Source organism: Somniosus microcephalus, chromosome 7, assembly GCF_052327205.1.
Source record: "Somniosus microcephalus isolate GS21.2 chromosome 7, FLI_Smic_1.0, whole genome shotgun sequence".
Lineage (NCBI taxonomy): Eukaryota > Metazoa > Chordata > Chondrichthyes > Squaliformes > Somniosidae > Somniosus > Somniosus microcephalus.
Genome location: NC_140993.1, coordinates 71,672,031 through 71,688,834, shown reverse-complemented (window position 1 = coordinate 71,688,834; position 16,804 = coordinate 71,672,031). Strand labels below are relative to the sequence as shown.

General features: G+C 44.5%; 1 protein-coding gene across 9 annotated transcripts in view; it reads right to left on the bottom strand.

Annotated features, from left to right (window-relative positions):
* Window positions 1-16,804, bottom strand: part of LOC147114715 (SWI/SNF complex subunit SMARCC1-like) — a 256,482-nt gene that overhangs the window by 166,173 nt on the left and 73,505 nt on the right. For all 9 annotated transcript variants that reach the window (XR_015078977.1, XM_085992582.1, XM_085992581.1 and 6 more), the window contains one exon: window positions 12,081-12,212. Coding sequence is in view for 8 of the 9 variants with exons in the window: in XM_085992582.1 (XP_085848708.1) it covers window positions 12,081-12,212 (132 nt within the window). In the remaining variant the exon portion in view is untranslated. The remainder of the gene's footprint in view (window positions 1-12,080; window positions 12,213-16,804) is intronic.

Sequence of the window (16,804 nt, the reverse complement as noted above, 5' to 3'; positions counted from 1 at the left end):
TTTCAGATTTCAAGTTAGCTAGGTTGAATACAAGATAAAACACTTTCTGCACTGTCCCCACAATACAATAGCAATTTATACACTGCATTGTCTGTGGCAATCTTAAGCTCCCAGAAAACAATCTGTAAAGTCATGCAGCTGGATAAAATACACAAGCTTGGCTCAGATACTCACATTGTCTCCTCAGTGTCAGAAGGTTGTGGACTTAAATACCACTCAAGGACTTCATCATATTGTTTAGGTGGCAGATGGACATGCAAGTGAAAAACCACCCAGGATTTGTTATCAATCTACCCTCAAATCTGTACTTAAAGAAAGAACATGCATTTATAGAGCACCTCTCAACCTCAGGATGTCCCAAAGCGCTTTACAGCCAATTAAGTACTTTTGGAGTGTAGCCACTGCAGTAATGTAGGAAACCTGGCAACCAATTTGCACACAGCAAGGTCCCACAAACAACAATGAAATACACGACCAGATACAGGAAACTTTGTGCTATCCGGCACCCACGGGACCGAGCTGCTGCCGTTGCCTAAAAAGTGCCGTACTCTCCAGAGTTAATGTTGAGAGATACGGAGATTCTTATCTCCGTATTTGACAACAAACACTGTTGCTTAGCAACAGCTTCTAAACACTCGGGTGTGGCCCTAAAGCTCTGTAGCTGAAGCTGTTGCTATAGCTACAGACCTTGCACAGCTTGACTGTTCAAACAAAGCAAAAAAAAAAGAATAAAAAACGGCTGCTGATTTTTGCCGGTGGCTCCAGATTGCATGATAGCTCACCTCCGGATAGCACAAAGTTTCCTGTAATCTGCTTTTTTACACATATTGTTTGTGATGGATAAACGTTGGCCAGGACACCAGGAGATCGCCCCTGCTGCCCTTCAGATAGCACCATGGGATCTTTTACATCCACCCAAGAAAACAGGAGGGGCCTCGGTTTAACATCTCATCCAAGCAACAGCACCTCCAACAGTGCAGCATTCCCTCAGCACTGCACTCGACTGTCTGCCTAGATTACATGCTAAAGTCTCGAGTGAAACTTCAACCGACGACCTTCCGACTCAGGTGAGAGCACTACCGACTGAGCCACACTGACATCCATCAATGGAAGCACTCTCACCCGAGTCAGCAGGTTGTGGGTTTTCCATTTGGATGTTTGTGCCAAGCTTCAGTTTATTGAGGTTTCCAGGTCTGGAGGTGAAAGCTCTCTTACTGGTGGATTCAGAGGAATGATGGAGCAAACATTTTCCACACAAGGTGCCTCCATCAATCCTCCAGGCCCAGCAAATTCAAAACACACCGATTTCAGAAATTCAGCAGAGGAAATGATGGAGGTAGTAGCAGTGAGCATCAGGAACAATGGTGAAGATGGTGAGCAGAGATGATCAGGGTGGAAGAAGCCCAGCAGCAGAGAAGATCACACCAAATGCAACAAGCTTTTGACCGGGTGCTGCAGCGCGGTCGGCCGTGGAGCAGACCGGGTGCTGCAGCGCGGTCGGCCGTGGAGCAGACCGGGTGCTGCAGCGCGGTCGGCCGTGGAGCAGACCGGGTGCTGCAGCGCGGTCGGCCGTGGAGCAGACCGGGTGCTGCAGCGCGGTCGGCCGTGGAGCAGACCGGGTGCTGCAGCGCGGTCGGCCGTGGAGCAGACCGGGTGCTGCAGCGCGGTCGGCCGTGCAGCAGACCGGGTCCTGCAGCGCGGTCGGCCGTGGAGCAGACCGGGTCCTGCAGCGCGGTCGGCCGTGGAGCAGACCGGGTCCTGCAGCGCGGTCGGCCGTGGAGCAGACCGGGTCCTGCAGCGCGGTCGGCCGTGGAGCAGACCGGGTCCTGCAGCGCGGTCGGCCGTGGAGCAGACCGGGTGCTGCAGCGCGGTCAGCCGTGGAGCAGACCGGGTGCTGCAGCGCGGTCGGCCGTGGAGCAGACCGGGTGCTGCAGCGCGGTCGGCCGTGGAGCAGACCGGGTCCTGCAGCGCGGTCGGCCGTGGAGCAGACCGGGTCCTGCAGCGCGGTCGGCCGTGGAGCAGACCGGGTCCTGCAGCGCGGTCGGCCGTGGAGCAGACCGGGTCCTGCAGCGCGGTCGGCCGTGGAGCAGACCGGGTCCTGCAGCGCGGTCGGCCGTGGAGCAGACCGGGTCCTGCAGCGCGGTCGGCCGTGGAGCAGACCGGGTCCTGCAGCGCGGTCGGCCGTGGAGCAGACCGGGTCCTGCAGCGCGGTCGGCCGTGGAGCAGACCGGGTCCTGCAGCGCGGTCGGCCGTGGAGCAGACCGGGTCCTGCAGCGCGGTCGGCCGTGGAGTAATCCAAAGACTCTCAAATTTGGTACAGAGTAAGGTGCTGTACAAATACAAGTCCATCTTATTGTATAAACAAAAATGGTACCATTAGAGCAGCTGCTCACGAGGGAAATAAAGCCCTCACTTGGATGAGCACAAAGTCTTAATCAAGTTTTGTAAAATAAAACATCCCAAGGTTCTTCCATTCATTTTAATTGACAGGATTCAGACTCAAGACCTCTGTTCATTTATCAGTGATTTAATAGACAAACACAGGCAATGAAGATCCACATATTAATAACTCACTATATAATTAAGAGGCTAGTTAAAGGAATGGGTAATCTGCTGTACTTGGCCATTCCACTCCATTAACACAAAGACACACAGGAAGGAGCTATTGAAACCATTAGACATTTAACGAGAACAATAAAGCTAATGAATTAGAACCTGCAAATCCCCACTCAGCAAATTCACGATCTTGCTGGTGCCAAGGAAAAGCCAGCTGGTTCTCCACAGGGAGGGGAGATTTATTTTAATTTACAGTTGCCAAAGCTCCCTATGGCTGGTTTAACTGCTAAACTAATAGAAACATAGCAGCAGCGATTAAATTTTGTCAGTCCAAGGAGAATGTGCACTAAATGTTGATGTGAGGGGGTGGGTAGAGGAGGAAGGTGTCCATCACTTTCCCTGACTAGGAGGCACCATGGGAGACAGTAGGATAAGCTTGGCTGAGGTTCTGCAAGTACATTTAATCAATTACAACTTTTGATCAGAGGAGTGTTAGGTTCAACATTGTTGTTAAAAATCTACTAGTTGCTCCACAGATGGCCAAGCCATTTGGTCAAACACACAAGTCAAGTTCAAGGTTCAATACCTGGTCTATGCCGAGTTAAGTGGACTCGGCCAAGGAGAAGATAGAAACCATTCAATACCCTCAAGTTGGGGTAGGGTGGCAAACACTGGCAGGGTGGGTGTTCCCACTCCCAATCAGTAACGCCTGCTGGATGCAACTATTTATGGCAGTAACAAGCTCCAACTCAGCCATTATCCTATGCTTGGATAGCCTGCCAACAGTCAAGACTCATGCATAACTGATGTTGCTTGGGTGAGGTACCAGAAATCAACCCGCACCTGGGTAACTGGAACATAGCTCGGAATCAGCGGAGGGGATAAGAACATAAGAAGCAGGAGCAGGAATAGGCCACTTAGCCCCTCGAGCCTGCTCCGCCATTCAACAAGATCATAGCTGACCTTGGGCTCAAAGCCACTTCCCTACCCGCTCCCCATAACCCTTCACTTCCTTATCTTGTAAAAATCTGTCTATCTCCACCTTCAATGTATTTAATAACACCCCCGCCCCCGCCATACCACGTTTTCTAGATTCCCCCACAAGGGGAAACATCCTCTGCATCTACCTTATCGGGCCCCTTCAGTATCTTATATGTTTCAATAAGGTCACCTCTCATTCTTCTAAATTCCAGTGAGTATAGGCCCAGCCTTCCCTCATAAGTCAACCCCCTCCTCTCTGGAATTAACCGTGTGAATCGGCTCGGACCTGCTTCCAATGCAAGTAAATCATTCTTAAATAAGGAGATCAAAACTGTACGCAGTACTCAAGGTGTAGTCTCACCAATACCCCGTACAGTTGTAGCAGGACTTCCCTGCTTGTATACTCCAACCCCCTTGAAATAAAGGCCAACATTCCATTTGCCTTCCTGATTACTTGCTGTACCTGCATGCTAACTTTGCGTTTTATGCACAAGGACCCCCAGGTCCCTCTGAACTGTAGCATTTTGTAATCTCTCTCCATTTAAATAATAATTTGCTTTTTTATTTTTCCTGCCTAAGTGGATAACCTTGCACTTTCCCACATTATACTCCATCTGCCAAATGTTTGCCCACTCACTTAGCCTGTCTATATTCCTTTGTAGATTATTTGAGTCCTCTGCACAACTTGCTTTCCCACCCATCTTTGTATCATTCGCAAACTTGGCTACATTACACTCAATCCCTTCATCCAAGTCATTAATGTAGATTGTAAATAGTCGAGGCCCCAGCACTGATCCCTGTGGCACCCCACTAGTTACCGTTTGCCAACCGGAAAATGACCCATTTATCCTGACTCTCTGCTTTCTGTTAGTTAGCCAATTCTCCATCCATGCTAATATATTACCCCCAATTCCATGAGCTCTTATCTTATGCAGTAACCCTTTGTGGCACCTTATCAAATGCCTTCTGGAAATCCAATTACACCACATCCACTGGCTCACCTTTGTCCACCCTGCTCGTTACATCAAAGAACTCCAGCAAATTTGTTAAACATGATTTCCCTTTCAAAAAACCATGCTAACTCTACTTGACTGCATTATGATTTTCCAAATGCCCTGCTACTGCTCCTTAATGAAGGACTGCAGCATTTTCCCAATGACAGATGTTAGGCCAACTGGTCTATAGTTTCCCGCTTTCTGTCTCCCTCCTTTCTTAAATAGGGGTGCTACATTTACGGTTTTCCAATCCGCTGGGACCTCTCCAGAGTCCAGGGAATTTTGGTATATTGCAACAAATGCATTCAATATCTCTGCAGCCACTTCTTTTAAGACCCTGGGATGAAGGCCATCTGGTCCAGGGGACTTGTCGTCTTTTAGTACCATTATTTTACGAAGTACTTTTTCCTTAGCGATGTGATTATCTTTAGTTCCCCCTCCCTGTGGCCCCTTGATTATCCATTATTGAGATGGTGTTAGTGTCTTCTACCGTGAAGACACTTAAAAAATATTTGTTCAGAGTCTCTGCCATTTCCCCGTTCCCCATTATTAATTCCCCAGTCTCATCCTCGAAGGGACCAACATTTACTTTAGCTACCCTCTTCCTTTTTATATACTTGTAGAAGCTCTTGCTATCTCTTTTAATGTTTCTTGCCAGCTTACTCATAATTCATTTTTTTTTAGTCATCCTTTGCTGGTTTTCAAAAATTTCCCAATCCTCTGGTCTCCCACCAATCTTGGCAACATTGTATGCCTTCGTTTTCAATTTGATACAATCCTTTACTTCCTTAGTTAGCCACGGATGGTGCTCCCTTCTCTTAAAATCTCTCACTGGAATATATTTTTGTTGTGAGTTATAAAATATGTCCTTAAAAGTCCGCCACTGCATTTCAACTTTCTTACCCTTTAATTTGTTTTTCCAGTCCACTTTAGCCGGTTCTGCCCTCAGGTCATTATAATTGCCTTTGTTTAAGATCAGGACACTGGTTTGGGATACAACTTTCTCACCCTCCAACTGAATTTGAAATTCAACCATGCTATGATCACTCTTTCCTAGAGGATCCTTTACTATGAGATCATTTATTAATTCTGTCTCATTGCACAGTACCAGATCCAATATAGCCTCCTGTTCTGGGAAACCATCCCGGATGCACTCTATGAACTCCTCCTCAAGGCGATCATGGCCAATTTGATTTGTCCAATCAATATGGAAATTAAAATCACCGTACTTTTTTTTATATAAACAGGCCTCCATTATTTGTTGATTTATACTCTGTCCAACAGCATTGCTACTGTTCAGGGGCCTGCAGACTATGCCCACCAGAGACTTATTCCCCTCATTTTTTATCTCCATCCAAACCGATTCTACATCTTGATCTTCTGCGCTAGTATCACTTCTCACCACTGCACTGATTCCATCCTTTACGAACAAAGCCACCCCACCTCCCTTTCCTTTCTGTCTATTCTTCTGAATTGTCAAATACCCTGGAATATTCAGTTCCCAGCCCAGGTCACCTTGCAACCACGTCTCTGTAATGGCGATCAGATAATACCCATTTGTGCCTCATCTATCTTGTAACAAATGCTGCGTGCATTCAGGTCGAGCTTTTAACTTTATCTTTTTACCATTTCTCCTTGTTTTGGCCCCACTTTCTGTTGCACTCTTATTTTTAAACATTCTGCCCCTTCCTGTCACACTCTGGTTATTATTTCCCCCATCTCTATCCTGCTGTATTGCTTTTTCATTTCTCAATTACTTTTTAAATTCCTGCTCACCTGGACCCTCCCCCCCACTATTTAGTTTTAAGCTCTCTCTGCAGCCCTAGTTATTCGATTCGCCAGGAGTCTAGCCCCAGCATGGTTCAAGTGAAGCCCACCCAAACGGAACAGCTCCCTCTTAGCCCAGTACTGGTGCCAGTGCCCCACAAATCAAAACCCATAAAATTGACTAAACAGAAAATAAAAAGGCACGCCTAAAGGCTTTGCATTCATAGGCATTGCCTGGTGTAGTACGAAGCCAAACATAACGTTCATTTATATAGCATCTTTAACATAGTACATAGACAATTAAGAGGATGACAAAAAGGAATACAAGAGTTCAGGAAATAAGTTTAAAAAAAATTAGGAACGCAAAGGGGAACTACAAAATTTAATTACCATGGAATATAAAAATAAATAAATAAGGATTCTACAGACACATGAACAGAAGAAAAACCAGGACAGGGATAGGGCCACGAAAGGATGATCAAGATAAACTCAAGAGGTAATGACAACAAAATGGCAGAAATACTAACGAGTTACTTTGCCTCAGTAATTACCAGGGAGACTAACATACGAACAATGACAGGCAGGTCCATCAAGCCTGTCCCACATAATTGTGATACACTCCACCCCACCCAAAACCATGTGATCTCCCGAGAGGCAAAAAACTAGATAAAAGACCCAGGTCAATTTGGGGGAAGTGGGTGCGGAATCTGGGAAATTCCTCTCCGACCCATCTAGACGATCGAAACTAGTCCAGGAGATCACACTAGCCCCAAATGCCCTGCAGTACCTACCTTCTGTAAGAGATGATCTCTGCCCCAGCCAGAAACAGGTCCAACCACAATCAGATCCCCCGTAAGTCTATGCTTCTGAAATGTAGAGTCCCAACTCTTTTAGCCTACCTTGATAACCAAGATGCTTTAAACTGGTAATTGGTCTAGTGGCCCGCCTCTGCACCCTTTCCAACACCTCAGTATCACCCATGTTAGACCACCAAAACTGGACACAGTATTCCAAGTGAAGCCTGACCAGGGTATTGTACAAGGACAAAATAGTATGCTTTGTCTTGCACTCAATTATCCTATGGATACACAACACCCGATTTGCTTTAGCTACTGCTTCACAGCACTGCGCATGTACATTTAGAGATATGTGCACTAAAATGCCCAAATCTCTTGCTATCTCCACCTTCTTTAATGCTTTTCCCTGAAGGCTGCATTTGCCCTGCACACATGCATAACACTGCACTTATCGACGTTATACATAATTTGCCAACCTTGTGGACATGACATTAGAACAGATCAAAAAAGATAGTGACATTTAAGATAGAAAGGGGGAAGAGGGAGATAATTGATAAACAAATCAACCTTGGAGAGAATAAAACACCTGGCTCAGATGTCCACATATTAATAGAAATTAGGGAAGATAGCAGAGGCACCATTACATAAATTCAAAATTCATTGGAGAAGGGAATAGTGCCAGACATTTGGTGGACAGCTAATGTAATTCCTATATTTAAAAAAGGGAGATGGAACAAGTCCAGGGCACTATAGACCAGTTAGCTTAACATTGGAGGCAAGAAAGAGAATAGAAACTTTGCTCAAAGACGCAATTGAAAAACATCTAGAAACTAAAAACGCAAGAGTAGTCAGCACGGTTTGCAGAAGAGAGTGCGTCATGCTTGACCAACCTGAGTGAATTCTTTAAAGTAACAAAGAGTTGACAAGGGTAAAGTAGCGGATATATTTGGATTTCAAAAGGTCTTCTGTGAGGTACCACATAGCAACGCTCCCCCCAATTTTTCTTTGGGGTGTGCGGCCCATTAACATTTTCATACACGCGCAAAGTTTAACATTGATTACACGGCCGCACAGCTTAGAGGGAACGTTGCCGCATAGCAGATTCATGGCTACGGTCAGAGCGAAGAGTGTCAGCAGAATGGATAGCAAGCTGATTACTTAACAGAAAACAGAAAGTAGAGGTTAAGACTAGCCACTTAAGCTGGAAAAAGGCAGGAAGTGATGTTCCACAGATACAGGTGCCGATACCACTGTTGTTCACAATTTACATGAACGATTTGGACTCGAGAATCAAAAGTACAACTTCAAATTTGCGCAACACACGAAATTGGGGGGGGGGTGGGGGGTGTAGTTAACAAAAAAGAATGTGACAAAAAAATACATGGGGACATGAATAAACTTGCAGACTGGCCATGTAATTGGCCAATTAATTTCAATAGATAAGTATGAGGTGGTACATTTTGGTACTTAAAATAAAGAGGCCACATACTGCTTGGATCGTAAGTCTAAATGAGGTAGAGGGGCAGAGGAATCATGGGGTACAGATACACAAATCACTAAAAGTAGAGACACAGGTTAATATGGTCATAAAGAAACAAGAACTGGGGTTCATCTCTCAAGAGATTAAAAAGCAGTGAAGTTATGTTAAAAACTTATATCGGACCTTGGTAAGACCACACTTGTGCACGGTTCCAGTCTCCATTATAAAAAGGATATCAGGGCATTCAAAAAGGTGCAAAAAAGATTCAAAAAGACAATACCAGAATGGAGATAATACAACTATCAAGAAAGACTGAACAGGCTGGGGCTTTTTTCTCCAGAAAAGAAGGATGAGGGATGACCCGAGAGGTCTTCACATAATGAGATAGTTTGATAGGGTAGACTTAGAGAAAGTGTTTCCACTTGTGGATGAGTCCAAAATAAAAGGTCATAAATATAAGTTAGTCACAAATAAATCCAAAACGGAATTCAGGAGATACTTCTTTGCTCCAAGAGTGGTTTGAATGTGTAACTTGCTTCCACAAGGAGTAGTTGAGGTGAATAGCGTAGAGGTATTTAAAAAGGAAGCTAGATAAGCATGAGGGAAAAAGGAATAAAATTATATGCTGATCAGCTTAGATGATGACGGGTGGGAGGAGGCTCGTGTAGAGCATAAATGCCGAATGGCCTGTGTGTAGACTCTATGCAATTTCATGGAGTAAAATATTCCAAGGCACCTCATTAAGCAGAGACAAAAATGGACACCGAGGCAAAAGAGGAGATATTCAGAGGGTTGACTGAGCAAGCATGATGTGCTAACAGCCTCCTCTCCATGCTTATGTTCTTCCAGTTAGGCAAAACTGTTCCAAATTTGTCACGACTACAACAACTTGCATTTCTACAACTCCTTTAACATAAAAAAATGTTCCGAGACACCTCATGGAAGTGCAATCAGACAAAAAAGTCAATGCCAAGACAAAGGAGGAGATATTAGGAGGGGTGAGCAAAAACTAGGCCAAAGAGCTGAGTTTTAAGGAGGGTGTTAAAGGAGTAGAGAGGTGGAGGGAAGGTTGGTTTTAGGAAGGCAATTACAAAGTCTAGGGCCTAGGCACTGAATGCACAGCTGCTAGTGGTGGGGTGAAGGGAGTGGGGGATGCACAAGAGGCCAAAATTGGAAGAACGCAAAGTTCCCAGGGCGTAGAGCTGGAGAAGGTTACAGAGATAGAAAAGGGACACAGCCATGAATGTAGTTAGCCATGAAGGGATTGAACCATGAAGAAATTTTAAATTTGAGGCATTGGAGGACTGGAAGCCAATGTAGCTCAGTAACCATATAGGTACTGGGTGAGCAGGATTTGATGCAAGATAGGATAAAGGCTGCAGAGTTTTGGATGAGCTGTTGTTTAAGAAGGGTGGAGAGTGGGAACCCAGCCCGGAGAGCATGGACATTGTCAAGTCTTCAGGTGACAAAAGGCACGTAAATGAGGGCCGAATCAAATCCCAGTGTGCAGTAAATCGCCCTTCCCAACTTGGGCAGCAGCTGAGGCACTACAATTGCTCTTAATCCCCATGGGCTCAAGAAGGGGAGAGGAAAGGAACAGCCAGGGTTCCGGTTTCTAATGGTTATGCGACCCATAGTGCAAAGTGCACTGGTGTCATCAAGCGATTGACCCATTTGGGACATAAAAGCCAAGACTCATACTTGCCACAGACTAGCTTCTGGGATGAAGCATTGGAAGGCTACCGACACCACCACCCACCACCAGCATGAAGCCTGCCTTTATAACAGAAGGGGGCGGGGGGAAAGCAACTTCTGCAAAACTCTAAAACGAACACTAAACCAGAACTACAATAGGAAAATTTTCATCTTTCCCCATTCCACTTTCCAGGGTTATGACTAAGGTGATTCACTTTCGTTGTCACACTAATACTGCAAGATGCTGAGATTTTATTTGTTTTCAAAAAAAAGAACAAAATAACCAACAGAAATACACTATCACCCAGAGCACTTTTCTGAATGAGAAATCGGTGCTTGGTGATGGAGGGGGCTTGGAGGAAGGAGTTTGGTACAGCTGTTTTCCAAGGTCAGATGGAGTCTCTGCATGAGTTTCCATCTGTCACACTATGCAGGAGTTGAAAAAAAAACTTGAATTTATATAGTGCTGTGAATATACAAACATGTCCCAAGACAGGTCACAGAAGTGCAATCAGACAAAATATACAGGAAACTCTGAAGAACAGGACAGTAGTAGTAGCTGGGGAGAGGAGTAAAAGTCCACTGAAACAAATATTGAAGATTTCATCAAATCTCAATGGAAAAGTAAAACGGAGAATCAAAATATAAATCTTCCAAAAGATCGACAAAGAATGAGACCGGGACCGAATTGCAGTGTGTTAGATATTAGTCTTACACCAGAGAGCTGGATTCAAATCCAGCCTAAACTGGTGAGCTGAAAGTCTCCTAGGTCTGCAAAATGAATTTCAGAGTCTCAATCAAGTTGCGAGTGGACATGGGACTAAAGCACAGAACTACCACTAATATAGCACCCAATTTTTTTTTATTTTTTTTAATCAATTCATTCCTGGGATGTGGGCATAGCTGGGAAGGCCAGCATTTGTTGCCCATCCTTAGTTGCATGTGATGGTACTGATACAACTGAGTGGCTTGCTATGCCATTTAAGACAGCAGTTAACAGTTAATCAGATTGATGTGTGACTGGAGTCACACATTGACCACACCAGGTAAGGACAGCAGGTTTCCTTCCCGAAGGACATTAGTGAACCAGTTGGGTTTTTATGCATAAAGAATTTGAATTTACTTCATGTATAAAGTAAATTCAAATTCTCAACTGCCATGGTGGTACAGGAAACTTCGCGATATCCGGCACCGGCGTGATGCCGATCTATGAAAACTTCCGGACAGACCAGCGCTAATGTTGAAGGATACGGAGGTTTTCATCTCCGTATCTGACAACAAACACTGTTGCTTAGCAACAGCTTGTAAACAGTCAGCCCGTACCTTGGAAGCGTCTCTGTAGCTTAGCAACAGCTTCAGAGAGACTTTCCAGAGACTGACTTTTTTTCTTCTCCTAGCATTTTTTTAAACAAAGAAAAAAAAACTAACAAAACGGCTGCTGATTTCTGCCGTTTGTCCGGAAACCTCGATCTTACAACCTCCGGATAAACCAAAGTTTCCTGTATATGAACTCACGTTCTCTGGATTAGAAGTCCAGTCACACAACCACTACGCTACCATATCTGTTACATTGGCAAGACAAATTAAGCCAAGCTGAAACAGCTAAAAGCCACATTGGCGATGAGCTGAGTATAAAAGTCCCTTCTCTGTTATCTCAGGTGAAGAATGATGGATTCAGACACAGGAGACCAACCTCAGAAAAAGTAAAGCTTTCTGTTCTACCTGCCCTTCATTTCCTATCGTTATATATGTTAAATAGATTGAAGCACAGTTCCAGCAATACATCAGAACAGTCATATCATGCTCTACCTCTTCAGCTACCGTCCTGATAGGAATGTGCTGTCGGTAGCTAACAGGTTTTCTGTTTTCATCAACTTCATAGTCCTCTTCGTTCATCCACTCATTGAACACGTCGGTGTCCAGGATCCACTTGGCATGCACCTGAACAGGTCAACACAACATTAGAATGCGTCACGAAAAACCATGCACAAAACGGCCAAGGCAGTTCAGAAATAGCTTACATTTTCAGTTGGGGGAAAGAAAATAAGAACCCCTCTGCTAATGACACATTATGCAAGAGCTGCTTAACAGTGCAATGTTCAAATAAATCTACACAGAGTACAAGAATACTATCACACACATTTACAGTATATTATTGTTGCTCCTACATGGTTCATGCTACACCATTAAAGTTACAGAACGATACCCGAACTTCAAAGGTTAAGTTACGAGGAGAGATTACACAAATTAGGGTTGTATTCCATAGAATTTAGGCGGTTATGGGGTGATCTGATCGAAGTTTCCAGGATATTAAGGGGAACATAAGAAATAGGAGCAGGCCATTCGGCCCCTCAAGCCTGCTCCGCCATTTAATGAGATCATGGCTGTTGCGATTTTGGCCTCAACTCTCACTTTCCTGCCCGCTCCCCATAACCCTGGACTCCCCTGTTGCTCAAAAATCTGTCTATCTCAGCCTTGAATATATTCAATGACTCAGCTTCCGCAGCTCTCTGGGGTAAAGAATTCCAAAGATTCACGACCCTCAAAGAAGAAATTCCTCCTCATCTCCATCTTAAATGGGCGACCCCTTATTCTGAGACTATGTCCCCTCGTTCTAGATTCCCCAACGGGGGGAAAACATCCTCTCAGCATCTACCGTCAAGCCCCATCAGAATCTTTTATGCTTCAAAAAGATCACCTCTCATTCTTCTAAACTTCAAACAGATAGAGTAGACAGAGAGAAACTATTTCCACTGGTTGGGGATTCTAAGACTATGGGGCATAGCCTAAAAATTAGGAGTGAAATTAGGAAACACTTTTACGCACAAAGGGTGGTAGAAGTTTAGAACTCTCTTCCACAGATGGCAACTGATGCCAGATCAATTGTTAATTTTAAATTGAAGATTGATAGTTTTGTGTTAACCAGAGCACAGAGCGGAATTAAACAGAGTGCACTTTGAGAATTTCAAAAGAGTGGGAATTCGGAGAAGGGGAAGGAAATGCTGCTTTTTGCCTACACTACTGTAGTGCCGTGCGTTACAGATAGATATTTAATTTCAGTGCCCATAACTTAATCGAGATCAATTAAGTAGTCAAGAAACTAAACTAAGTTATTTAAATACAAATTTAATTAAATAGAACAAAGTCATATAAGGATGGCAGTGCAGGTGGTGTGCCTCAACTGCAACATGTGGGAGTCTGTGGAGAGCACTGTGATCCCGGACAACCACGTTTACAATAAGTGCCTGCATCTTGAGGAACTTCAGCTCAGAGTTGTTGAGCTGGAGTCTGAGGTGCAGACATTGCAGGGCATCAGGCAGAGTGAGAGTTACCTGGACACTTTGATCCAGGAGGCAGTTAGGTTAGGTAGTGGTACAGGTCTGGTTAGTGGTCAGGGGCAGGAGGGTATGACTGCAACTCAGGCAGGTAAGGAGACCCCAGGGGAAGTGATGGAGGAGCCTCGGCATTTGCCCTTATCCAACAGGTATGAGGGAAAAGCCTGCAGGATGGATGAGCAAGCTGACCATGGTGCCATGGTGCAGAAGGCCATTCAAGTGGGGGAAGTGAAAGGGAACGTAGTTATGGTAGGGGACATTTTAGTCTGAGGGATACTGTTCTCTACAGCCACGACCGGGAGTTCCTAAAGTTGTGTTGCCTGCCCGCTGCCAGGGTTAAAGACATCTCCTCGCGGCTGAAGAACTTGGAGTGCGAAGGGGAGGATCCAGTTGTCGTGGTCCACGTAGGAACCTATGACATTGGTACAACTAGGAATAAGGTTCTGCTGAGAGAGTCTGAGGAGTTGGGGTCCAAATTAAAAAGCAGAACCTCAAAAGGTAATAATCTCTGGATTGTTACCTGAGCCACGCGCCAATTGGCATAAGGATAAGCAGATTAGCAGGTTAAACGTGCGGCTCAAAGAGTGGTGTGGGAGGCAGGGGTTTCAGTTCATGGGGCACTGGCACCAATACTGGGGAAAGAGGGAGCTGTTCCGTTGGGACGGGCTCCACTTAAACCGGCTGGAACCAGTGTCCTGGCGAAACGAATAGCTAGGGCAGTAGACAGGGCTTTAAACTAATGAAGGGAGGGTGGGATAATTCAGGAAAGGGTAAATTTAAAAGCAGCAAGAGAAATGTCAAGGCTCTAGAGCAGAGCAGAGTTTTGGGTAAAAAGCACAGTGGGTCAAGAAGGGACAGAGAGAGTAACAAAGGTAATCGGGCATCAGTGACTAAGGTGACATCAGGGAAAAGATAGAAAAAAGTCAAAGCTAAATGCACTATATCAAATGCGCGAAGCATTCACAACAAAACACATCAATTAACAGCGGAGATAGAAATGAATAGGTTTGATCTAATAGCCCTGTTCCTGGGACTAGGGACAGGGTCACTGGCAAGGCTTGGAAGCTAAGCAGAGCCAGGCCTGGTTAGTACCTGGAGGGGTGACCATCAGGGAAGACCAGGTGCAGAAGGTCACGGAAGGAGCCCCGAGGAGGGGCGGTTGGTGAGAAGGTCACGGAAGGAGCCCCGGGAGGGGCGGCTGGTGAGCAGGCCCGGGCGTTGGGCTGAAGATTGTCGGACAGGAGGAATGGTGGAAATGGAATGGCGGCGTGCACAGACGCAGCGGCTTTGCTTCTCCCAGGACGGTGCTATTTACGTTTAATGTTAATGTTATTTGTACTGGACTCATGGGAGCTTGCAAGATCACATTTCGTTGTTCATGTACTTGTGCATTATACAATGACAATAAAGTTGAATTATTATTATTACGGAGACGTGGTTGCAAAGTGACCAGGGTTAGGAACTAAATATTCCAGGATATTTAGCTTTTAGAAGAGATAAGCAAATTGGAAAAGGAGGAGAGGTAGCCCCGATAATAAAAGGATAGGATAAAGACAATAGAGTAAGGATTTTAGCTCCGAAAATAAAGTCGAATCAGTTTGAGTGGAGCTAAGGATCATCAAGGGACAGAAAACAATAGTGGGAGTTGTTTATAGGCCCACAAACAGTAGTTGTAATGTAGGGCAGGGTATGAATCAGGAAATTAGAGGCGCATGTAATAAAGGAAATACAGCAATCATGTGGGACTTCAATCTACATATAGACTGGGCAAACCAAATTGGCATTTATAGTGTGGAGGACGAATTCATGGAATGTATACAAAATAGTTTTCTAGAACCAACTAGGGACCAGGCTATTTTAGATCTAGCATTGTGCAATGAGAAAAGGCTAATTAATAATCTTGTAGTAAAGGGGCCCTTAGGGAACAGTGACCATAATATGATAGAATTCTATATAAAGTTTGAAAGTGAGTTAGTTAAATCAGAAACTAGGGTCTTGAATCTAAACAAAGCAAACTATGCAGAGATGAGGGGCGAGTTGGCTATGGTAGATTGGGAAACTACATTAAAAGATATATGACAGTGGACAAGCAATGGCTAGCATTTAAAGAACTCATGCATAATTTACAACAAATATACATTCCTTCAAGGCACAAAAACCTCAAGAAAAGTGGTCCAACCAAGGCTAACAAGAGAAGTTAAAGATAGTATTAGATCAAAGGAAGAGGCTTATAATGTTGCCAAAAAGAGCAATAAGCCTGAGGATTGGAGGATTTTAGAATTCAGCAAAGGAGGACCAAGATTTTGATAAAGAAAGGGAAAATAGAATGAGAGTAAATTAGCGAGAGACATAAAAACAGACTTTAAAAGCTTCTATATGTATGTAAAAAAGAAAAGATTCGCGAAAGTAAATGTGGGTCCCTTACAGGCTGAGACAGAAGAAATTATAATGGGGAATAGGGAAATGGCAGAAAAATTAAACAAATACTTTGTATCTGACTTCACGGAAGATGCAGCAAAAAAACCTCCACGAATTAGTGGAGAACCAAGGGTCGAGCAAGAATGAGGAATTAAAAGAAATTAATTCGTAAAAAAAAATACTAGAGAAATGAGTGGGACTGAAAGCCGATAAATCCCCAGGACCTAGGCTATTAAGAGAGGTGGCTATAGAGATAGTGGATGCATTGGTTGTCATCTTCCAAAATTCCATTGATTCTAAAACGGTTCCTGCGGATTGGAAGGTGGCAAATGTAACCCCACTATTTAAGAAGAGGAGGAAAAGAGAAAACAGGCAACTACAGACCAATTAGCCGGACATCAGTAGAAAATGCTAGAATCTATTATGAAGGACATGGTAACAGGGCACTTAGAAAATAATAACAGGGTTCGGCAGAGTCAACACTGATTTATAAAAGGGAAATCGTGTTTGACGATTCTGAGAGTTTTTTGAGGTTGTAACTAGCAGCATAGATAAGGGGGAACCAGTGGATGTGGTGTATTTGGATTTTCAGAAGGCATTCGATAAGGTGCCACGGAAGAGGTTATTAAACAAAATTAGGGCTCATGGGATAATACACTAGCATGGAATGGCTAATGGACAGGCAACAGAGAGTAGGAATAAACAGGTCATTTTCGGGTTGGCAGGCTGTAACTAGTGGGGTACCGCAAGAATCAGTGCTTGGGCCTCAGCTATTCACAA